This window comes from Sturnus vulgaris, chromosome 7 (assembly GCF_052056855.1).
Source record: "Sturnus vulgaris isolate bStuVul1 chromosome 7, bStuVul1.hap1, whole genome shotgun sequence".
Classification (NCBI taxonomy): domain Eukaryota; kingdom Metazoa; phylum Chordata; class Aves; order Passeriformes; family Sturnidae; genus Sturnus; species Sturnus vulgaris.
The window spans coordinates 25,668,099-25,690,440 of record NC_142249.1 but is presented as its reverse complement, the minus strand read 5'-3'; the positions used below and the strand labels follow the sequence as shown (position 1 = coordinate 25,690,440).

The window sequence follows — 22,342 nt, the reverse complement described above, 5'->3', positions numbered from 1 at the left end:
GTGAGAGGCAAGGCCAGTGCTCAGCAGTGTTTACTCTGTGGCCGTGGTGCTGAAGCCAAGTGTCCTGTTGTAAAGGGGTTGGTCAAGGAAGAGCAAGAGAGGAGTGGGAGGTGCCTCTTCCAGCTCCAGCACTGTGATGTTGTTGGGGCGGCCAACGTGCAGCACCGAGCCAGGCACAAAGAGGGTCTGCTGGGGCCCACGACGGGTCCAGTACCGGCCCAAGTTGAAGCCATTTATCCACAGCAGTCCCTGGAAGATGATGGAGATGGGACTGAGCTGTGTCTGATCCACTCTTATCCCGTTTCCCAGTTATGCACTGCCTCACCTTGCTCCAGCCTGGGAACTTCACGAAGGTGTCCCAGGCAATGCCAGGTGTCTCAAAGGTCCCAGTGTAGAAAGCTGGCCCCACTCTGCCGCCATTGCTTGATTTTGGCAGTGCAGCCTGGGGCCAGCCCTGTTGGACTGCAGTGTCTATGGCCAGGGGATAGATCAGCCAGTTGCTGAGAGGCCTGGAGTTCAATGAGAGGTTTCCCAGCAAGCCCTGAGATGGAACAGGAGGGGAAATGAAGCAGCAGTATCTGCCAGAGTCAGGACACTTGGCAACCTCAGGGCACGTCCCCCTTGCAGCAGTGAAGGTGGGATGGGATCCCCTGTAAGGTGCGAAGGACCGTGGCAGCTTAAGTGAGAGGGGTGCCAGTCTGAGCCCTATGCTGACAGGTTTGAGATGAACCAGGAAGCAGAACTGGGACTGTCCCCACCAAGGCTGGACTCTGTCTCAGGTGGCAGTAAAGGGGATATTTGGTCACATGGGTTGCCAGGCCATCCCCTCTGGAGCCTCATGGCCCTCTCCCCTTACCTTGAAGTCACTGGTGTTGGCCCCAAAGCTGATCCTGCCCATGTTCTCCAGGAGTATGTCCAGGGTGTCCCCTGCCCTGCCCGTTACATGCAGTGTTGTCTGCCCGTCCCGCTCCAGTGTTCCCTGGTACTCCTAAAGCCAAAGGTCAGTGCTGCTGGCCCATGTTCGGATCTCACCACCCCCAACACTGCCAGCAGGCACGTAGCATCCTGCTGCCATCCCCACCAGAGCCAGGGTGGCTCTCTGTCCCCAAAGGGGGAAAATTTGGGCCCAAGAGCCACCCCACAAAGGCTCAGTATGGTTTTTGGCACCCTGGCTGTCCCCAAGGCCCTGGCATGGCACAGCCCCACTACCAGCAGGTCCCAAAGCCCTCTGGAGCACTGTCGCAGGGACTGGTGTGCTCCAATAGCCTCACCTTCTGCAGCATCACATAGCCACGGTCACAGATGCTGTGGGGAGGAGCACCCAGTATGGCTGGATCTGGGACATCCCAGGGCAGCTGTGTGTGGTACACCATAAAGCCATAGGCCTGCAGGACACAGTGGGGTGGAACAGGAAGGGAAATGGGGCTGGAAGTGAGCTATGCTCTTCTGCCCCAGAGCCAGGGCCAGGCAGACAGGGGGAGTCTCCTCAAGTGTCCACCATTACACCCAGCCTCTCACCTGCTTTAGGGCCTCAAAGGTGAGAGGGAACTGGCTCTGGATGGGTCCAGAGGGGCACAGCACATCCAAGACATCCAGGAGGTCAGCATACTGCAAAGAGAGAGATGAGTGCTGGTCAGTTGAACAGTGCCATGTTGGGGCAGTACAGCCTTCAGGATAGGCACTCACCTTCTGCAGGGCCACCGAGCCATAGGCATACTTGGGGGTGGCAGGTGGCATCGGACCAACTGGCAGGGGCTGGAACTGAACAGCAGACTGTCAGCTGCTCCCCATGGCAAGCAGGGAGGTGTCCCTTGCCCTGCTGGTACACGAGCAGCAGTCCCCAGTACTGTCCCCTTATTCAGGTTTGCTACCTTGCTGATGACCGTACGAATGGCAAACAGCTTCTCTGTGGGGTCTCCAGCCTCCGAGAGGGGGGCATCATAGTCATAGCTGGTGGTCACTGGTTTGTACTGGTCCTTGTAGTCGGCACCTGGCCAAGGAAGTGATGTGAGCTGGAGGAAGGGGCTCTGGCACAAGCCCAGGGCATGGAACCCAGCCCCAGGCTGGCTGCAGTGCAATGTGGGGTGCATGACCCAGAACTGTGAGCCCCCACATAGGCACGAAAGGAGTCCCCAGGAGAAGACAAGCTTGGGTTCAAGGGCCCTTGGCTATGTGTCAACCTGCCCCATGGGACAGAACAAGAGCCTGAAGCAGGCTTCTCAGGGATGGCCAAGGAAAGCTCCCCAGTGTGCCCCTCCCTCCCTAGGGCAAGGCTCTACTCACCACTCCAGTAGGCAAAATTCGTCCCTCCATGGAACATGTACCTATGATACATCCCAGAGAGCCTGGTCAGCAACCCCACAGACCCAGCAGGGGCTCACCATGCACTGCCCCTTCCCTTCAGCACCCACGCTCCCTGCTGGCCTGATCCCTGTGGGATGAAGGCAAGAGGTGATACTCATTCCCCTGGTGGCAGTGCCCTCTGCCAGCTGACTACTTGCATGTTGATACTGGCTCCCAGCTGCAGCATGTCCTCCAGCCCCCGTGCCACCCACGCTGCGCTGGTGCTGGCATGTGCCTCGCCCCAGTAGTCCAGCCAACCTGTGTAGTACTCAGAGTTTACCTGGAGGAGAAAGGAACTGTCACCTGCAGCCTGAGCCCAGCACCCCTCTTTGCCTCACTGCCTGGTGCCTCTGCCTTCCCAAAGCTGTGATGGGTCATTCCCCTAGAGCACGCGTGCCAAGCTCACCAGGGGCCCCTTTGGTTCCACGCGGCGCTGGGCACCAAATGCCTCTGTCACATTGGATCCTGTGAATGTGGAGAGAGGGAGGTTTGAGCAGGGCAGAGAAGAGACCATATCCTCTCTCCTCCTTCCCCATAGGGACACCTGGCCCAAAGTCGACGGTGGCATAGAGCCCCTGCAGCGTGCCACAGCGCAGCTCCTCTGCTCCTGTGCTGTCGGTGGTGAACAGCAGCACCTCGCTCCCCAGCAGTGCCCGAAAGGAGCCCAGCAGATGCCGTAGGTATCCATAGTCACAAGCATAGTAGCTCCCATATTCATTCTCCACCTGCAAGCAGGGCAGGCACTAATACCCAGTATGCACATGGCAGGGCTGCAGACAGCTCCCACTACCCACTGGGATGAGCACCACCCTCTTTCTCTGGACATCATCAGATGTCCTGACAACCCCCAGGTGGGTTCTGAGCATAACCTTCCAGTCCCACCATGAGCTCCTGCTCTGTTGATGTCCCTCACTGCTGTGGTGATGGCAGGTACCTCAGATTCCCAGCCCTTGGATTTACACCTAGGTCCAGAAGTTGGGAGGGATTTCTCTGAGCTTTGCTGGGTATGATCATTTTGTAGGGGATACCAGTGGCTTTCTGGGGCATATCCAAAGAGGACCCAGAGCAGGGCATGGGGCTGGGCCTCACAGCACCTTACCTGCACACTGATGATGTTCCCTCCCTGCTGATACAGGCGTGGTTTGATCTTGGGCAGCAGGATATGGAGCCAGGAGTCCACAGCTGCCAGGTAGGCTGGAGGGGCAGAGGCAGGGCAGGGGCTAGCTGCAGCATCCACCCCAGCCCACCTGCAGCCAGCCTGCCAGGATGAAGACAGAGCAGATGGGGCAGGGTAAAGCAAGAGGGGAAGTGGAGATGGAGTTCAAACTACGGAGCTCTCAAAGGATGGAGAAGACAATGGAAAAGACCACACAGACAGAGCTGGCAGGTGTGTGGAGATGATGTCAGGACTAGCACCAGGCTGTAAGGACATGGTGGCCAGAGCCCTGTGCTGAGCCTCACCGGGGTTGGAAGTGCGCAGGACAATGTCTGGTTTCCACAGCAGCCAGGCAGGCAAGCCACCCTGGAGAAACACACGACAGAGAGGGAGGCAGAGAAACTGCTCAGCAGCCTGGGCCTGCACAGAGCTGAACCTGGCCATTGCAGTGCTAGTACTTGGTACCAGCACAGCATGTGGAACAGCAGCCTGGGCACAGCAGGCACAGCACTGGAGTCAGTGTGACAGCCAGAAGGGCCAACCCTGCTGTGCCCTTCCCAGACCAGCTGTCACCTCTGTATCAGGCTGGGGACTGGGGCTCACCATCTCCCATTCTGCACAGATGTAAGGCCCTGGCCGCAGGATCACCAGAAGTCCCAGCTCAGCTGTCAGGTCCAGGAAGGCTTCCACATCCCGGTTCCCAGTGAAGTCATAAACTCCTGGCAGTGTCTCATGGTAGTTCCAGGGGACGTAGCTGGGGTGAGAGGGGAGATCAGCATGCAGGAGCTAAGGACATCCCAGCACGACAGGGAACCATCCCACTGGCTGGTCCCTCTGCTTCTGGGAGTTGGCCTGCAGCCTGAGCTGAGTATGGCAACTTGGGCTGGACTGGAACTAGCCCACACTCATGCTTGCGTCTGGCAAGGGTGACCTGGGGGGTCACAGCCAAGTGCAAGTGTTGGTCCTTGCTCCCCGTGGTCAGACAACACCCTCGTCTGTTCCTGCTGATCCCAGAAACCCCGTGGTGGCTGTGGGCTGTACACTGCCAAGGCTGTCACCATGGCTTACACCTGCACAGTGTTGAGCCCGCTCATGTACATCTTGAGCAACCGGTCCCTCCAGGCAGAGCGCGGGACGCGGGCGTAGTGGATGCTGCCCGAGATGTAGCGGAAAGAGGCACCGTCCTTGCGGAAGCAGTTGTGTTCATAATCCAGCTGGAAAGAGCGTGCCGAAGGGGAGGCCTGCAGGAAAGGGGCAGAGCTGGAGGGCTGCAGAACCTCCCCGAGCCCAGCCGCCCCTTCCTATGTTTCCTGGGACAGGCACTGATGGGGCTGGTTCTTGGAGGAGCCCTCCCTCGAAGTGGGTACCAAGCTGTCCTCCTGGGAGAGCAGGAGGGATGAACTGAGCCTCCCCGCTAATCAAACACCCGCCGACTGAGCTGGTGGCATTTGCGGAGACGGGTGCTGCTGGGGTGGGTGCTGCGAGGGCAGGGAAGGAGCTGGGAATGCAAGCTGGGACATTGGGGCAGGACATGGGCTGCTGCAGCAGGGAGCTATAGCAGGACGAGAAGGGGAGACGGATCGGGAAGTAAGGCAGATTCCGGAGGCGTCCCACCGGCTCCTTCACAGCTCAGTCATACCCGTTTCTCCCAGACTTTCCACTCTTTTTTGCTAACCTGCGTGTGCAGAAGCCCCCCTGCCAGCATCAGGGCGAGAGCCGGCAGCCCCATCCTCGCCAGGTGCTCAGCAGGCCCGGGATAGGGGACAAAACTGGACGTGGCCACCACCTTCACGTGATCGGAGAAGGATCTTGGCCAGCGCCGAGCGCTTCCTTCTCCCGGTTCTAAGTGCAGGCAGCTGGAACAGCTGGGGCGGGACCATGGGAAAGGGGTGGGCGGCTCCGACCCTCCACGTCTGGCCAGCCGCACATCAGCCCCTGCTGATCAGCACCCCAGCAGGGGATGCAGGCGGCACAATGCGCACGGAGCACACCCCGGGTGCCCAGCGGGATGGATGAGTGACAATCAAAGTGAGGGGACAAGGAGCCTCATGAAAGTGTCACCGCCAGCAGAACCCTTTCATTGAGCTCAGCCCGCTTGTTCCATCAGAGAAGTGGTGATGGAAAGCTCGGCTGTAGCTCTGATCGGAGGACTGCTGCTGCTGGATGAGGGAAAGGAAAACATCCCTGGGCCGAGGGCTGATGACAGAGCTGGTGACAGGGGTGTCGGGAGGTGCTGCAGGACAGGACGAGCCCGCGGTAAAGAGGAGGGATCGCAGCTCTCGGGCGCGGCGGCACCGGCAGCGAGAGGCGATGATGCTCCGCCCGCCGGGTGACGCGGAGGGTGACGGTGACGCAGCGGGTGACGCGCGGCGGCGGGCGATGACGCGGACGGGCGATGGGGCAGACGCTGTGCGTCTGCTCCCGGGGCACCGTCAGCCTAGGGGGAGCGCGGTACCTCCTGCTCCACCGCCTGGCAGAGGGGTGCGCGGCGGGCTGGGACGCGGGGGGCTCGGGCGGGGAGTCCCCGTGCTCTGGGAGGGATGCTCGGGCAAGGGGGGTCCTCGGGCCAAGGGCGTGCTCGGGCATGGGGAGGGATGTTTGGGCACGGGCGTGTTTGTGTATGAGGGATGCTCGGGCATGGGAGGTGCGCGGCCCTGAGGATGTTTGTACAGGGGGAATGCTTGGGTGTGGGGGACATGCTTGGGCACGGGGGTGCTTGTGCATGGAAGATGATTTGGCATGGGGGTGACGCAGGCACGGGATGGTCGGGCAGGATGGGGAGATGCTTGAGCTCGGGTCACCTCGGGGCTTGGGGAGGTACTTGGGCTTGGTGAGGGATGATGCTTCAGCATAGGGGGGTGCTTGTGCATGACAGATGATTCTCATGCTGAGTGACAGGGAGCAGTTGCTCATTCCCAGAAGTGAGTGCTTGGAGCCATGGGAGTGGGAATGATTGGGCCAGTGGGGTTTTTCAAACAGAGAGGAGATGCTTTGGGTTCCTGGCAGGTGCCTACAAGGTGGGGGGATGTGCATACCTGGGGGATTCATGCTGCCCTCTGTCCCCCTCCCCTGGGTGCTCATAGATGAGTCTGGGCACAACGCCCCAACATGGATGTCACATCCCCCAAACCATGCTATTCTTGACTCCTTGTAGGGGCTTCAGCTATGTGGACCTAGTGGAGGGGCTGCGGGATGGGCGCTTCTATGCCCTGAAGCGCATCCTGTGCCATGACAAGGAAGACCGCCAGGCCGCCCTGCACGAGGTGGAGATGCACGGCCTCTTCAACCACCCTAACATCCTGCCCCTGGTGGCCCACTGCATGGTGGAGAAGGGCGCCAAGCACGAAGCCTGGCTTCTCCTGCCCTATGTGAAGGTGAGGGGGGCTTTCCTGGCTGCCCGACCACCGCAGGAGCAGCAGTGGTGACCAGCTGTTTGTGTTTGCCAGGGGGGAACCCTCTGGAGAGAGGTGGAAGCACTGCGAGAGAAAGGCACCTTCATGCCAGAGCAGCGGATCCTCTTCATCCTCCATGGCATCTGCCGTGGGCTGCAAGCCATCCACAGCAAGGGCTATGCACACAGGTGAGGAGTGGCAGCACTGGCTAGGGGGATTGGCAGGGGCCCCAGTGGGCATTCAGAGATGTCCATCCCCACAGGGACCTCAAGCCCACCAATGTGCTGCTGGATGAGGATGACCAGCCTGTGCTGATGGACCTGGGCTCCATGAACCAAGCTCGCATCGAAGTCAGCAGCTCTCGGGAGGCCATGGCTGTGCAGGTGGGTGGCCTGGAACATCACCCCATGGGCCTGTCCCTGCTCCAGTCCCTTCATCTCCATCCTGCTCTCTGCAGGACTGGGCTGCCCAGCGCTGCACCATCTCCTACCGTGCCCCCGAGCTCTTCACAGTGCCGAGCCAGTGCATCATAGATGAGCGTACAGATATCTGGGTAAGGATCCAGCCCTCTGGCCTCCCCCATCCCACTGCTGCAGGCCGCACTGACACCACACACTCCAGTCCTTAGGCTGTGTGCTGTACTGCATGATGTTTGGAGAGGGTCCCTATGATGCCATCTTCCAGAAGGGTGACAGTGTAGCTCTGGCGGTTCAGAACCCCCTCACATTGCCCTCCACAACCAGGTGAGGGGCTGGTGAGGGTGACCCTGTTCCTGGGTGGCCCCTGTCCTGGGCACCACATGGATCCTCCCCTCGCTGTCTTTCTTCCAGATACTCAGCTGCCTTGCAGCGCCTGCTCTTCTCCATGATGACAGTGAATCCCCAGGAGAGACCCAGCATAAATGAAATCCTCCACCAACTGGAGGGGCTGCTGCCAGCACCGGCGGGACAGGACACCACACAGATCTGAGCCCATCCCCTTCCAGTGGCAACGCATCTTGAGGCTGAGCCAGGGGAAAAGCAGCTGCCCTAATCCCTGCTGCCCTGCGGACCTGTTGCAGAGGGGATTGATGCCCTGGGGGAGAGCTGCTGCTCTGTGCCGGAGGTGTGTTGGGTTTGGAGTGTTCTCTGCCCTGGATGCTGCTGCCTGGGCCTTGGTCTGTGCCCCTGAGCTGTGGATATGTGATCTGCTGCTAAACATGGGTCCCTTGCCAGCTGCTACTTTCCCTGGGGGTGGCAGAAGAGGATGTTGTGGGACCCCTCCTAGGGATGGGAGCTGCTGTCCTGCAGCTCTGTGTCCCAGGAAGATTGCTCCTGCCCGGGGCAGAGCTGCGGGCCGGATCCTGGTGCTGTGCTGGAGGGAGGCAGAGGGAGTGCCTACTCTGCCACTGCTCTTGGCACTGATGTTGCCTTGTGTTTGAAGTAAAATATGTTCTTGCGGAGGTGTGGCTGTGTCCCTGTCTGCAAAGAGGGGTCCTGCCCGGGCATAGGGAGAGCAGGGCACACTGTCTGGGTTAAGCAGCCAAGCGTTGCTGGAGAGGAAGGGCAGCGGAGGCCAGTTGGGGCAGCACAGCCAGAGCATTAGGAGTAAGCAGGGAAAGTTAATCCCTGGCCTCAGAATGCTGCTATTGGGAGCTAACACAACTCTGCAGCTGGAACGAGACACTGCTGTTCAGAGCATCCAGAGCTGGGCACTGCAGGGCAGGGATCAGCACAGGCAGGCAGGGGCAGGGGTACAAGCAGAACTCTGCTGCCCATGAAGAGGGAAGTGGATGCCCAGACTGGGAAGCTTCCAGACCTTGGGAGGCAGGAGCAGCAGCTCTGCTCTGGTGGGGTTATGCAGAGCATGGGGACAGCACAACCACCCCAGGACTGAGGACACCCTCAGACCAGCAGGCAGCCTTGGCTGGAGGGGCTCACTAACTCCAGCAGCTGGGCTACCCACAGAGAGGTTGTAAAAAAAGAAATGCAGACAAGCAGTTTCACAGGGAGCATTCCCCTCCTTTAATCCTCTCACCGCAAAGAGCAGTACAGCAGCAGCAGGCGTTCATGCCATGCTGGGTACCATTGCAGGGTGCACCCATTGCACCAGAGAGCTGGGCATACCACTTGCCCTGTATGGTGACCACAGGGGCAGGTGTGCCAGATTGCTCCCACTGCTTCAACCACTATCTTTCCAGGTGAGTCCACCACCTACCCTTGGGCTGCACATGAGAAGACCCAACAGCTGCCACTATTTTCTTGCTCAGACTACATCTGCTGTCCTGAGCTCCAGGATACAACACAGGGCCACATATCACACAAGGAAGCAGTACCCACCCCTGGCTGGAGCAACGAGTGGGGTGGGATGTGTGCCACTGCACCAGGGACTAGACCCCAGGGGTCTTACCTGCACAGGTAGCAAGCTGGAGCTGGAGCAGAGCAGTGGGAGGAAGCATAGCAGCACCAGTAGCAGGGCTGAAGCACTCACCACACACCTGACCTGGCAAGAAACCGAAACAGCTGGGGGGATACTGGGAGACACCGAGGCTCTGAAATGGTTTATTGCAAAGGGATTGCAGGTAACACAGGGAAGGAGCGTGGTCCTTTTTTGGCTGAGGCTTCTCTACTCCTCACCCTCTTCCTCATCCTCATAGGAGTCCAGGCCCACTTCCTCGTAATCCTTCTCCAGAGCAGCCATGTCTTCCCGTGCCTCGGAGAACTCCCCTTCCTCCATGCCCTCACCCACGTACCAGTGCACGAAGGCGCGCTTGGCATACATCAGGTCAAACTTGTGGTCCAGGCGAGCCCAGGCCTCGGCAATGGCCGTGGTGTTGCTCAGCATGCAGACAGCGCGCTGCACCTTGGCCAGGTCCCCCCCTGGCACCACCGTGGGTGGCTGGTAGTTGATGCCCACCTTGAAGCCCGTGGGGCACCAGTCCACAAACTGGATGCTGCGTTTGGTCTTGATGGTGGCGATGGCAGCGTTGACGTCCTTGGGCACCACGTCCCCACGGTACAGCAGGCAGCAGGCCATGTACTTGCCATGGCGAGGGTCACACTTCACCATCTGGTTAGCTGGCTCAAAGCAGGAGTTGGTGATTTCGGCTACTGACAGCTGCTCATGATAAGCCTTTTCTGCGGAGATGACAGGGGCATAGGTGGCCAAGGGGAAGTGAATGCGAGGGTAGGGCACCAGGTTGGTCTGGAATTCAGTCAGATCCACATTCAGAGCTCCATCAAACCTCAGTGATGCCGTGATGGATGAGACAATCTGACTTATGAGTCTGTTCAAGTTGGTGTAGGTTGGGCGTTCAATGTCCAGGTTCCGGCGGCAGATGTCATAGATGGCCTCGTTGTCCACCATGAAAGCACAGTCCGAGTGCTCCAGTGTAGTGTGGGTGGTGAGAATGGAATTGTAGGGCTCTACCACAGCGGTGGAGACTTGTGGTGCTGGGTAGATGGAGAATTCCAGCTTGGACTTCTTGCCATAATCAACAGAGAGTCGCTCCATCAACAGGGAGGTGAATCCAGAGCCAGTGCCACCTCCAAAACTGTGAAACACGAGGAATCCCTGGAGGCCTGTGCACTGGTCAGCCTGTAGAGAGAGATGAGGAGGGACCGCTCTGAGACACATTTCTTTGTGACTGGCTGTCCACAAGTCCCTTCAGGACTCAGTCTATCCCTGCCCTGGTCAGCTGCATATGCTTCCCAGGGGTCAGCAGGGTTTGCAGAATGTTCTGTGCTCCAGCAGGATACTGGACCCCAGTCCAGGGAGACACATCCCCTCTCTGCAGTCACTTACCAGCTTACGGATCCTGTCCAGCACTTGATCAATGATCTCTTTGCCAATGGTGTAGTGCCCACGGGCGTAATTGTTGGCAGCATCCTCCTTGCCAGTAATCAACTGCTCGGGGTGAAAGAGCTGGCGGTACACACCTCCCCGAACCTCATCTAGGAGAGAACGGGGGCAGGTTGAGGCCAGTGGAGACTGTTGGTTTGAGCTGGCCGCCAAGCAGACGTGGGCGCTAGCAGCCGCCCTTCACCCTGGCTCCGCCTGCTGATGGCATGACCAGGGACCCACACGTCAGCAAAGCCACCACAAGCATCAGGTTTCTCTGGCATCAGGAGGTGGCTGCCACCTCCCTGCACAGCTCAGCTTTTCCCACCTTTAGGAGCTGCCTGCGCACAGCACAGCAGGAGCTGCCGTGCCGGTTGGGCTGGTTTCTCTCTGTGCACATGTGGTACAAGCACCACTGACTCTAGGACACTTCAAGAACAAAAGTTGCTCATGCTTGTGGCTTCTCCTGGGGAAAAAAAAGGGCCCTCGGGTCAAACCCAGTGCAGGATATTGTCAGAAGACCACGAACACCAACTGCCTCCTACCCACCCACGGGGGCAGCTCAGGCTGTGTGAAGTCCCAGGAGCGTCGTGCAATGGGTTGTTTGTTCCCAGAAATAATGACCACTATCACCGCCCAACTAGGGTGCACTCACCAATCACTGTGGGTTCCAGGTCCACAAAGATGGCCCGTGGGACGTGCTTCCCAGCACCAGTCTCACAGAAGAAGGTGGTGAAGGAATCATCCCCTCCGCCAATGGTTTTGTCACTGGGCATCTGCCCGTCGGGCTGGATGCCGTGCTCCAGGCAGTACAGCTCCCAGCAGGTGTTGCCCATCTGGACGCCGGCCTGGCCGACGTGGACGGAGATGCACTCACGCTGGGGAGGGGGAGGCAGAGTCAGATCCTGGCACAGTGCTGTCCTGCCTGCTCCAGGGAGGGCTCTACCTGGTGCCAGTGCCACCCAGTCACCCACTCTGGGCCTGCTCTGGTCAGTGGTCCCATTTTCCTTTGGGTGACCTCCTGCATGACCCTGAGGGGCTCCCCATAGCTGGTGTTGTCCTCAGCCATGCACAGGCACCATCCTGGATGGATCAAGATCCAGCTTTGGCATCTCTCTTGCCCCTGCCCTCACTGGTGGCCACCAGCTCAATGGCCTCTGCTTGGGCCTGTCCTTCAGCAGTAAGGTGAGCAGAGCGTGGCCCAACTACTCTTCCAGGGTCCCTGGCAGCCTCAGCCCCTTCCCCATGCAACAGCAGTCCAGTGAGGAGCTGAGCTGTCAGGGGCAAACGTTTAATCCATGAGGGGCAATCAGCATGGGGAAACCCCTCTGCCTGCTGTTCCAGAGCCAAATAAGCAGTATTGTGGGGTGAGTGGACTTGGGGATGCAAGGGTGTTAGGTGGCAGCCAGGTAAGGGCTGGCAGTGAAGACCAGCAGTTTCTGAGGAACATAGATTCTCTCGGCTATGCAGTCCCAACCCTGTGCTGCAAAAACCGCGTTGGCAGAAGTGCTGAGGAGCAGGCTGTGAGCTGGAGATGTGCTTCATGCACTCCCATTCAGGAGGTGCAGGCCTGTTCCGCTACTCCAACATCCCTTCTCTGCTAGTCCTAGAATCCCTGCCTCCCCGAGCAGGATGCCCCGACTCAGCCTCGAGGTCCTGGAGCAATTCGACCCTGCATTCCCCGACTGCACAGTGCCCTTAGCCGCGATGGGGTCCGTGCCCCGGTCCAGCGCCGGGTAGGACAAGGGCTCCTGCTTCCTGCGGGAAGGCCAAGAGCATCCCCAGCCGCAAAGAAGAAGGGAGGGCGGCTGGGGGCAGGCTCCCCGGCAGGGCCCGGTCAGCGCTGCGGCGGGCAGAGCGCTGCGCTGCGACTTCTGGCACGGCCCCGGCCCACTCCTGAGCCGCTAAATATAGACAGCTCCGGCCCCGGGCGAGGGCAGCGGCCACTGCCCGCTTCGGAGAGCGACCCCAGCCTGCTCTGCCGCTGCCAGATGCCCATGGGACGAGACTGGAGGGACGAGACCCCCACGCCCGTTCCCCGCCGCCAGCCGCGACGGGGCGCGCACTGACGCGGGGGAGCCCCGTCGAACGCCCCGCTCCGGCCCCCGGTGCCCGGCTGTCGCCTCCGCCTTCGGCAGCTGTTCCCGTCCATCCGCGGCCACCGCTCCCCACCGGAGAGGTCATCCTCCTCCATCCCCAGCGCCCCCCCGCGCTGCCTCGGCGGTGCCGGGGGTGGGGGCAGCGCCCCAGTGCCGATGGCGGCGGGCGAGGGATGGGGGCCACGGGGCGGTGGGGGCACGGCTGTCCCCGGGCAGCGGCCGGGAGGGCTGCCCAAGGTCACGGCGGGGAAGGAGAGGGCGCGTCGCCACGGCTCCGCCGGGCACGGTGCAGCGGAGGGACCGCCGGGGGGCTGCCGGGCTCTCTCCTCGCCGCCGTGCCCGCCTCCCGGCCCGCACTCACCATGTTGCGGCGGGGGATGCGGGCTGTCCCGGCGGCTCTGTGCGACGGAGCTCGACGCGGAGCTGCGGCTGCTGCAATCCCCTCCGCAGCGCTCTCTTATAGGGGGGAGGGGCTTGGTGCCGCCACGCCCCCTTATTTGGGTACACTTGCATGCGGGGAGGGGGGACCCCCTTCGGGGGCCGCGGGAGCCTGGCGGGGTCTTCCCGGCTGCGGAGGAACCCCGAGGTGCTCCCCCTTCTCTGATGGGAGGGAAGCAGGGGGCCTGGGGACCAGCCCTCAGGGTTGACAGGCAGTGCTGAGCCACCAGCACCGGGGGCAGAGCAGGTAGAACAGTCCCTAACCTGCTCTGCTACCAGCTCCCCCAGGGATGTGGGGAGACCCCGAGTCCAGCTGGGCCTCTAGAACAGGAGAAAGGAGGACAAACACGATAGAGACACGAATCAGACGCAGGAGCCCACTTTGCCCCCTAAACCTCCCTTCACCATTGATGCTCTGGGAGGCTTCAGCCAAGGTTTGCCTTTCTCTCCCCGTGGGGACAGACAGGCAGTGCTGCACAACCCTGTGAAGCTGCAGATCTGCATGACAAATCTGGGCTGCCAAAAAAGGGTCATTGCAGCCTGCTTACTGTTAATAACTTGTGACTACATTCAGAGCAGCAGCTCTGCTTGAGCCCAGGCCAGTGCAGTCACCCCTGCCAAGGCCAGGGCTGATTCTGCTCCTGAGGATGCCTGGACCATCAGCCTTGAATGCTGCCTGAGCAGGAAGAGGGCTCTGTCTTTGCTGCCAGGACCTTGGGTCACACAGCTACCCCTCCTTGGATGGATGGGCCTCTGCTGTTCAGTAGCATGCCAGGAGACACTACTGGGTCCCTTGTCCAGGACAGAGGTGCAGAATAACTTTTAGAATAAGCTATAGGACACAATTCCAACTCCTACATCCTTCTGGTGGCAGTCATATCTGTGAAGACACAGGGAGATGTCAGCAATGGAATTACTCTGAAGGAGCAGATTCCCTCCTTTTCCCACAATCAGACAAGACATAAAGAATGGATCAGAGCAGCACCTGGTGTGAGGGGCAGTGACTCTTGCCCTGGCATAGCTGCAGCAGGCACCACTCAGTCTGAGCCTGGCACTCCAGTCAGAGGCAAGCAGAGCAGTGCCAGCAGCCCTGCGCAGTGGGATGAGTGCCTGGCTGTGCTCCAGAAGCCAGGGATGGCCCCCACTCTCCCCTCCAGCTGACACGGGTGCATGCTGGGAGGAGGGCAGGGGAGGACAGCCTCTGTGGGTCAATATAGCTCGAGCATTAGTGGTAAGCAGGGAAAATTAATCTCTGGAACCAGCACACTGGATAATGGGTAACAGAAATCTCTAGTTTGCAGCTGGAGCCAGGAGCTGTTGCTGGGGCTACTTACCACCAGGCAGGGCAGTGGAAGGACTCAGAATGGGGACAAAGCAGAAGATGATCTGGGCCAGGCAGAGTGGAGCCACATGCCCCAGGGGGAAGACAGAGCACTGGCAGAGCAAGGCAAGCTAAGGGCAAAGGTACTCTCAGACTCACAGATGACCCAATGCCTAAGCTTGGTACTTCTCCTATCCCATCAGCAGCACTTCTCCAGATCACTTCGGTGGACATGCTCCAGCAACTTCCCAGAGTCTGCCATGTGTCCTGGACATATCCCTCTGGTATGGGGCTCTTACCTATGTGGGGAGCAAGCTGGAGCAGAGCAGTGGGAGGAAGCACAGCAGCACCAGTAGCAGGGCTGAAGCACTCACCACACACCTGACCTGGCAAGAAACCGAAACAGCTGGGGGGATACTGGGAGACACCGAGGCTCTGAAATGGTTTATTGCAAAGGGATTGCAGGTAACACAGGGAAGGAGCGTGGTCCTTTTTAGGCTGAGGCTTCTCTACTCCTCACCCTCTTCCTCATCCTCATAGGAGTCCAGGCCCACTTCCTCGTAATCCTTCTCCAGAGCAGCCATGTCTTCCCGTGCCTCGGAGAACTCCCCTTCCTCCATGCCCTCACCCACGTACCAGTGCACGAAGGCGCGCTTGGCATACATCAGGTCAAACTTGTGGTCCAGGCGAGCCCAGGCCTCGGCAATGGCCGTGGTGTTGCTCAGCATGCAGACAGCGCGCTGCACCTTGGCCAGGTCCCCCCCTGGCACCACCGTGGGTGGCTGGTAGTTGATGCCCACCTTGAAGCCCGTGGGGCACCAGTCCACAAACTGGATGCTGCGTTTGGTCTTGATGGTGGCGATGGCAGCGTTGACGTCCTTGGGCACCACGTCCCCACGGTACAGCAGGCAGCAGGCCATGTACTTGCCATGGCGAGGGTCACACTTCACCATCTGGTTAGCTGGCTCAAAGCAGGAGTTGGTGATTTCAGATACCGACAACTGCTCATGATAAGCTCTCTCAGCCGAAACCACAGGGGCATAGGTGGCCAGGGGGAAGTGAATGCGAGGGTAGGGCACCAGGTTGGTCTGGAATTCAGTCAGATCCACATTCAGAGCTCCATCAAACCTCAGTGATGCCGTGATGGATGAGACAACCTGGCTGATGAGTCTGTTCAAGTTGGTGTAGGTTGGGCGTTCAATGTCCAGGTTCCGGCGGCAGATGTCATAGATGGCCTCGTTGTCCACCATGAAAGCACAGTCCGAGTGCTCCAATGTACTATGGGTAGTGAGAATGGAGTTGTAGGGCTCTACCACAGCGGTGGAGACTTGTGGTGCTGGGTAGATGGAGAATTCCAGCTTGGACTTCTTGCCATAATCAACAGAGAGTCGCTCCATCAACAGGGAGGTGAATCCAGAGCCAGTGCCACCTCCAAAACTGCGAAACACCAGGAATCCCTGGAGGCCTGTGCACTGGTCAGCCTATGGAGAGAGAGAAGTAAGGTTCCCCTCAACTGCTGACTTGGCTGGAGGGAGGTTTCAGACTTTTGTTTGAGTAGCTGCAGATTCCTCCTAAGGTGCAGCAGAGCTCACACCACGCTCCCACCCCTTGAATGATGTTGGACCCCAGTCCAGGGAGACACATCCCCTCTCTGCAGTCACTTACCAGCTTACGGATCCTGTCCAGCACTTGATCAATGATCTCTTTGCCAATGGTGTAGTGCCCACGGGCGTAGTTGTTGGCAGCATCCTCCTTGCCAGTGATCATCTGCTCAGGGTGGAAGAGCTGGCGGTACACACCTCCCCGAACCTCATCTAGGAGAGAGTGGCATAATAGATTTGCTAACGGGATCTGGGGAAAGGTAGCAGGAGCCACTAGGGAGTGTCCTGCAATGGGTTGTTCCCAGAAATAATGACCATTATCACTGCCCAACTAGGGTGCACTCACCAATCACTGTGGGCTCCAGGTCCACAAAGATGGCCCGTGGGACGTGCTTCCCAGCACCAGTCTCACAGAAGAAGGTGGTGAAGGAATCATCCCCTCCGCCAATGGTTTTGTCACTGGGCATCTGCCCGTCGGGCTGGATGCCGTGCTCCAGGCAGTACAGCTCCCAGCAGGTGTTGCCCATCTGGACGCCGGCCTGGCCGACGTGGACGGAGATGCACTCACGCTGGGGAGGGGGAGGCAGAGTCAGATCCCGGCAGAGACCAGAAATACAATCACTGCAGGATGTGCACAGCCCTGGAAGGGCAGCTCTGGCCCCTGCCAGCTTGGGCAAGCCACATTGCCCTTGTGCCCTGTGTCCATTCCAATTTGCTGCTTTCTCCCAGTTCTAGTGGTCTGCCTCTCCTCACTGCAGTGACCACCTCAGGGGTCCAAGGAGATGGAGAGCCATCTGCAGGAGCCCAGTACCATCCCCTGGACTGGCCTCACCCACAGCCCTGGATAGCATCCAGTGAGCATCTTCTCCATTGCCCAAATATCCATATGGCTTAAGGGCTGAGGCCAGGGAGCATCTGGCAATTCCAACAACAGAGCTGGAGATTGATATGGCAGAGCACCACCAGGACACTGGGACCTGAGGCACTGAGGATGGGTGCCCAGCAAGAGGAGGGACTTACAAACATGAATGGTTGCCATGCTCTGAGGCTCAGCTTCCCTAAATTAGCTCTGGAGGAGGAGGAAGCGTTAGCTGCACTTTTTAAGTCAATGGAAAGGCTGAGGTGGGAGGGTCTCTTAGTTCACAGCTTCAAGGCTAGTCTCATGTCCCTCAGGAGAAGCCAGGTGGAGGTGGCCTCTGCTACCTCACTCCCTTCAGATGAGGCACCCCAGAGCCTGCAGTTCTTTTGCTAAGAATTTAAGTACTCAGTGCCTTAGACCTGCTGTTGCCAAGGACTTGGATGCGTCATCAGGCACAACTGAGGCAGAGGAGCATCCGAATCAAACCGGATTTCCAGAGCCATGGTGCCCCACTATGAGTCAGCTGGCAGGAAGCCGGTGGAACCAGCCATTTCACACTCAGGAGCAGGGCAATGACTGCTGTCCCATGAAGTTGCACAGGATGCAGCACGTCCTGGCACTCCGCATCTGAAGTGCTTTCAGTGCTGCATTTCAGAGGCATCAGTGACAGTGAGGGATGGCAAAAAGATAAGCCCTTGATACCCATGGTGAGAGGCAGAAGCCCATCTCCTCACCTTTCCCAAAGCTGAGGTGCAAGAAGAGCAAAGCAATACCCCACCTATCCCTTCCAGCAGGTCCATAAACGTTGTGTAACACAAGGAGCCAAGGGTAAGACCTGAGGACTTAAGACCTGAGGTAAGTCTTCCAGGATCCTCTATAGAACGGCACAGAAAACACTTGGCACAGATGCAAGCACCTCAAGGAAGAGGAGATGAGAGAGAACTCCTCCCTGGCAAAGGACCTTGTGAATCAGCGTGGGGGTGGCAGAGGGTTATGCTGCTCACTGCACTTCATCCCAACAACAAGCAGCAGCCAGGACTGGCTCTGTGGGACCCAGCGCTGACAATAGGCTGGGCAGAGCCCAGCAGCACCAGCACGCAGCAATGCTGGTCACCAGCCAGCAGACTCTGTCTTCTTCACGGCAAAGTCTGGCACAGGAAGGGCTGGGAGCATGGCTCTGCGGGACAGCAGGCAGGGTGCCTGGGAAACCTTAGGGCTGGGATGCTCTCCAGGGCAGCTGGCGAGCTCATGAACCAGAGATCGCCGCAGGACCACGGCCGCAGGGCAGCCTGGAAGCCCACCCACAGTGATGCCGACCCTTGGAGCAGGGCAGTGGGTGAAGGAAGCCACAGCTTACTGCCGGAGCTCAGCTGTGGGTCGGCAGCCTGGGCGGCTGGCAGACGGGGCGAACTCCCCGCCGGGGATGGTACCGGGTACGGGCAGGAACCGACACTATTAAAAGTGGGAGAGGGATGAGGCGACGTGTCCGCCCGAGCGCCGGCGTCCGCAGGCGGCGGGGCTCGCTGGTGGCCTCCTTGCTACGGATACAAGGGGATGCTCAAAGACAGGAGGCTGCTGAGACCCGAGGAGGGAGCGGCTCAGAAATAGACTGATGCCAGGTAAAGGCAGGGCAAGCACAGCGGGCGCTCCCGTCGGCAGCTGCCCGCACTTCTGGGCTCCCGGCAGAGCCCTCCCGGGAAGCCACGGGGACCCCATCCCACTCCGGGGAGCACTCGCGGGGCCGGAGGGAGAGAGCAGCCAGGGCCGGCACTCACCATGATGCCGCCGCTACCGCACGACCCGCCTGTCCCCGGACTGCCGCAGCTCCGCGCTCCGGGACGGCCGCGCCGCCGCCTTATACCGGGGGCGGCACCGGCGCTCCGGGGCGGGCCGCTCTGCCCCAGACAGCCCCAAGCGCTTCCTCAGGTTTGCGTGCGTTGCGCATATTTGCATGGATTTGCATAGATGAGGCTGTGCTCCCTGGCGAGGTGCACTGGTGGGGCATTCGGGGCAAGCATCCCCTGACTGGGGCGCGGGAGAGTCGGGGGTCCCCTCGAGGAAAGGGCAGTGGGGCATAAATGTTGTTCCTACTATGCTTGCCAGTCCTGGCAGAGGGGTTCTGCTGAGGAACAGAGATGGCACCTTCCAGCTTGGTGTCCTGCTGGTGAAAGACACCATCCAGTCACTAACCAGGAGAGACTTCGGGGGTTGAAGCAGGAAAGCCGGCCAAGAACTTGGCCCAGGTCTTCCCTCCTGGTGGGCTTAGGTGCTGATGTGATCCTTGAGCAAGCAGTGAGCCAGGTCTCTGGCAGCCACCCAAGGCTTCTTGAAAAACACCTGGGAGATTTTCTGGTGGAAACGTTGTAGAGGAAGCTCTTCAGAGATGAGCCCAAACTTTCCTAACCTCTTTGGAGATCAACGAAAAAAAAAAAAGCAGGAAAACAGTCCTGTCCTTTGTGTCAAACCCCTCAAGAACAGTTGTGCCCCAGGGCTGTGTTGAAAGCCCTGCCTGCTGAAGGGCTACTTCTCCATCCTGGTTCTGCATTACCTTCACTGGTTTGGTCTGATTTTACAAAGCTTTATGAAATGAATAGTGAGTGTAGAGCTTGGAGCACCTTGGAGGGTTTTTATTGGAGTTTACAGTGACTTCACTGATGTCTGGCCTTACTACAATGAATAATGTGTCCTACCCCTTCCAAAATACTCAAAGTATTTGCTGTGGTGCAGAACCAGTCCTGCATCTGCCTCAGTGCTCTGACTTAATGAGTTTTCACTGAAAAGTGCTGTCATCTCTCAGCTTGATCTGAAAGTTGAAAGCTGGACTTAAATTATCCACCTACAATAGCCTTTCTTTGTGCTTGGGTCACCTGGAAAGTGTCACCTTCACTGATGAGAGTGTGTAAAGTGACTTAAAGAGTGCTGCTGCAAAGCCTGTGCTGGTGTCTAAGCAACACATTTCTGAGGCCTGCAGAAATGACTGAGCCAGAGGATCAGAGTGGGTTTAATCAAGTTGATGGGAAAATATTGAGGATTTTTTTTTTCCACAGAGATGCCCCAGGTAGTGAGTGCTGCTGAACCTGCACAGGATTCTGTGGTGACTGGATAACTCTGGAAATGCCTCCCTGTGGTATAAATGTCCTTTGAGTGACCTCAGAGATCACTAGATAACATAGACCATGCTGATGCAGACAGTCCATGCGAGTGAGAGAGTAATTGGCAGCACTGAGGCATCAAAATTTGAGCCCCAGAAGTTAATTGGAGTGAAAAGGAGTGATGGTATCATCTTCACCGTGAAAATCTTTACCAAGGTGTTCACAGCAATGAGTAGTGGATGCCAGGGAGTCACTTCTCACTGGGTGTGTCCTAGAACCCTCCTTAATTCCACAGTGCCAATGAATTCTGGGGCATTTATAGCACGAATGCCTTGCAGTGTGGTTGGAAGCAGAGCTAGGCAGTGAGCAACAATTCAGGCTGTACAGTTCACCCAAATTCTGAAGATTTGCATAACAATCTGGTGGTACCTAGGGGTGCAAAATCTCGTGATACTTCAAGAGATTCCTGGATGAGTTTATGCACCATGGCGGTGGAGAGTTGAGAGTGAAATGTCCCTGATTTGTCATTGCTGCAAATGCGTGTTCACAGTGAAAATACCCACTCAGATGCTGTTTTGTTGGACAATCAGAGTGGGAATGACTGACAAGAGAGCCATGAGTCATTTGGAGCTGTGCACCCTCATGTGCCTCTGATCTGACATGCCCAAACAGATGTCTAAGCTTTTTTTGAAATGCTTAAGAACATCTGGCTAAATCCAGGGAGCACCAATCGGCTGCATCTTCTCAGTGCCTAACTGCTCAGCAGCCTGCCAGATGCTGGTAGCAGCAGCCTGAAAGCACACAGTGGAGGCTGAGCTCACTCTGGCTGGATTTGTCCTGAGGCGACCTCTCCCTTACAGAGATGTTAACCACACATCTAAGAAGACCCTGCAAATGTTTTTAGACAACGTCAGAAATCACAAGATTACAAGAATTGCTCAGGAAACATTTTTGTCGATGCTCAGACCCTGCATCAGCAACCAGAGAGATGCAAATAGCAAGCAAGGAAAATTCTAGGCTATAGAGTCAGAATTCAACTACCTCTTTATTGAAAGATGGGAAAAACGTTGAAGATACCTGAGGGGCAGAGCCCTGCCCACTGCAGGGGAAGCCCCTACTTGCCTCTGTTGGAAACCAGCTAGCTCTTGGCAGGTACCTGCTGGTACAGGAACACCTGTGAGCAAAGCTTGCAGTTACCCAAACAAAGCCTCTCATATAGCTGTCTTCCAGAAGTATGTTAAAGACTGCCACACCTAAAGCACCCAGAGCTGAAAGTGGGGAGGAGATGAGTTCAGCCCAGCTTGGTACCTCCCATCCACACCCCAGTTCCCTGCTCTCTTTGCTGAGGGAAGTCCAAACTATTGTTCCCAGTTTTCAGACCTCAGTTCCACCCCAGCTGTTCCAGGCAGAGCAAACAGTGTCACAGGGCAGTTTGGGGACATGGCCTTATGGGAAGGTAGAAGAGAGCACAGCTGTGCTATGGGTTTGGCAAGGAAGCCCATTGTGACCTCCACTTTAAAAGCAAACACCAGATGGTGAGAGGTGCTTCAGAAACACGGCTCCTGTCTGTGTCTCTAACCTCAGCCAGGAGCTTCCCAAAGAGGTTGTATCATGCTTGCCCTGCTTACCCCTCACTCTGTCCTTGCCCTGCCCTTAATCCTCTTAGCAGCCTGGTCAGGTGGGGAGGATGGAGAAGCCAGGATGTACCTCCAGCCCATCCGTGCCCTGGGCAGTTTGCTCTCCAGCAGTGTCACAGGCTGGACAAGGCTGGCTGGTGAAACTAATAAGTCTGTTGAAAGCATGATGCTCGACTGCATGTTGCAGATGTGAGTTCAAGCAAGACCTTTGTGATGCTAACTGCTTCAGCAGTATCCCACTGAGCCATTGTGCAGGGTCCCTAAAGCACAGCTGGCTCCTGGTGATGGCCCAGCATCGTACGCCTGAGTGCTGCTGTGGTTCTACTATGGCAGCATTTTGGACATTCTTTGCCACCCTGAAAAATTCAAGCACAGCATGGAGATGGGCAGAAAATACTCCCTTTGCCATTCCTTAAAATTTGCATGCCTTGTCTAGGGCAGAAAAGGCCCTCTGAATACCTCATCCTTCATCTGGAGTAGGTAGAGCTGATCAGAGATGAGAAAGAAGGGTGACTGGAAGGCTAGATGTCACAGACTGCAAGGAAAGAATGGGGAGTATCAAAAGACCAAGCAGAGACTCAATAA

The 22,342-nt window shown here is 58.0% G+C and overlaps 4 protein-coding genes across 5 annotated transcripts; 1 reads left to right on the top strand and 3 right to left on the bottom strand.

The window, feature by feature from the left end:
* Positions 1–14: 14 nt before the first annotated feature.
* On the bottom strand, positions 15–5,309 carry GLB1L (galactosidase beta 1 like). The gene is made up of 16 exons (XM_014888089.2): positions 5,175–5,309; positions 4,568–4,740; positions 4,103–4,253; positions 3,805–3,865; positions 3,443–3,537; positions 2,888–3,068; positions 2,750–2,808; positions 2,502–2,623; positions 2,284–2,324; positions 1,872–1,990; positions 1,687–1,761; positions 1,519–1,608; positions 1,272–1,385; positions 857–988; positions 326–541; positions 15–249 (listed from the first exon to the last, which is right to left on the bottom strand). Exons 1-16 carry the CDS (start codon positions 5,226–5,228, stop codon positions 31–33), a joined length of 1,902 nt encoding a protein of 633 aa, XP_014743575.2. The 5' UTR covers positions 5,229–5,309; the 3' UTR covers positions 15–30.
* Positions 5,310–5,830: 521 nt separating this feature from the next.
* Positions 5,831–8,332, top strand: STK16 (serine/threonine kinase 16). Of its 2 annotated transcripts, none has more exons than XM_014888090.2 (7): positions 5,831–5,980; positions 6,654–6,873; positions 6,946–7,079; positions 7,154–7,274; positions 7,349–7,444; positions 7,513–7,634; positions 7,722–8,332. In XM_014888090.2, the coding sequence occupies exons 1-7, from the start codon at positions 5,895–5,897 to the stop codon at positions 7,858–7,860; spliced, it is 918 nt and encodes a 305-aa protein (XP_014743576.1). In that variant the 5' UTR covers positions 5,831–5,894; the 3' UTR covers positions 7,861–8,332. The 2 variants fall into 2 exon arrangements, with proteins under 2 accessions (XP_014743576.1, XP_088024301.1); XM_088168175.1 differs by having other exon boundaries at positions 5,864–6,012.
* A 538-nt stretch (positions 8,333–8,870) lies between these two features.
* On the bottom strand, positions 8,871–13,240 carry LOC106860311 (tubulin alpha-5 chain). The gene is made up of 4 exons (XM_088168172.1): positions 13,171–13,240; positions 11,366–11,588; positions 10,675–10,823; positions 8,871–10,467 (listed from the first exon to the last, which is right to left on the bottom strand). The coding sequence occupies exons 1-4, from the start codon at positions 13,171–13,173 to the stop codon at positions 9,496–9,498; spliced, it is 1,347 nt and encodes a 448-aa protein (XP_088024298.1). The 5' UTR covers positions 13,174–13,240; the 3' UTR covers positions 8,871–9,495.
* Positions 13,241–14,983: 1,743 nt separating this feature from the next.
* Positions 14,984–18,985, bottom strand: LOC148223219 (tubulin alpha-5 chain-like). Its single transcript, XM_088168173.1, has 4 exons — positions 18,804–18,985; positions 16,516–16,738; positions 16,234–16,382; positions 14,984–16,049 (listed from the first exon to the last, which is right to left on the bottom strand). Exons 1-4 carry the CDS (start codon positions 18,804–18,806, stop codon positions 15,078–15,080), a joined length of 1,347 nt encoding a protein of 448 aa, XP_088024299.1. The 5' UTR covers positions 18,807–18,985; the 3' UTR covers positions 14,984–15,077.
* Between the last annotated feature and the right edge of the window lie 3,357 nt (positions 18,986–22,342).

Coding starts and splice junctions, on each gene's coding strand:
- GLB1L (XM_014888089.2), bottom strand. CDS start 5,228: ATGGGGCTGCCGGCTCTCGCCCTGATGCTGGCAGGGGGGCTTCTGCAC. Junction 1,991..2,283: donor GAATTTTGCCTACTGGAGTG/GTGAGTAGAGCC, acceptor TTCCTTGGCCAG/GTGCCGACTACAAGGACCAG. Junction 989..1,271: donor GCTATGTGATGCTGCAGAAG/GTGAGGCTATTG, acceptor CTTTGGCTTTAG/GAGTACCAGGGAACACTGGA.
- STK16 (XM_088168175.1), top strand. CDS start 5,879: ATGACGCGGACGGGCGATGGGGCAGACGCTGTGCGTCTGCTCCCGGGG. Junction 7,080..7,153: donor AGCAAGGGCTATGCACACAG/GTGAGGAGTGGC, acceptor CCATCCCCACAG/GGACCTCAAGCCCACCAATG. Junction 7,275..7,348: donor GGGAGGCCATGGCTGTGCAG/GTGGGTGGCCTG, acceptor TGCTCTCTGCAG/GACTGGGCTGCCCAGCGCTG.
- LOC106860311 (XM_088168172.1), bottom strand. Junction 10,824..11,365: donor CCTGGAACCCACAGTGATTG/GTGAGTGCACCC, acceptor GTTCTCTCCTAG/ATGAGGTTCGGGGAGGTGTG. Junction 10,468..10,674: donor TGGACAGGATCCGTAAGCTG/GTAAGTGACTGC, acceptor CTCTCTCTACAG/GCTGACCAGTGCACAGGCCT.
- LOC148223219 (XM_088168173.1), bottom strand. Junction 16,383..16,515: donor CCTGGAGCCCACAGTGATTG/GTGAGTGCACCC, acceptor ACTCTCTCCTAG/ATGAGGTTCGGGGAGGTGTG. Junction 16,050..16,233: donor TGGACAGGATCCGTAAGCTG/GTAAGTGACTGC, acceptor CTCTCTCCATAG/GCTGACCAGTGCACAGGCCT.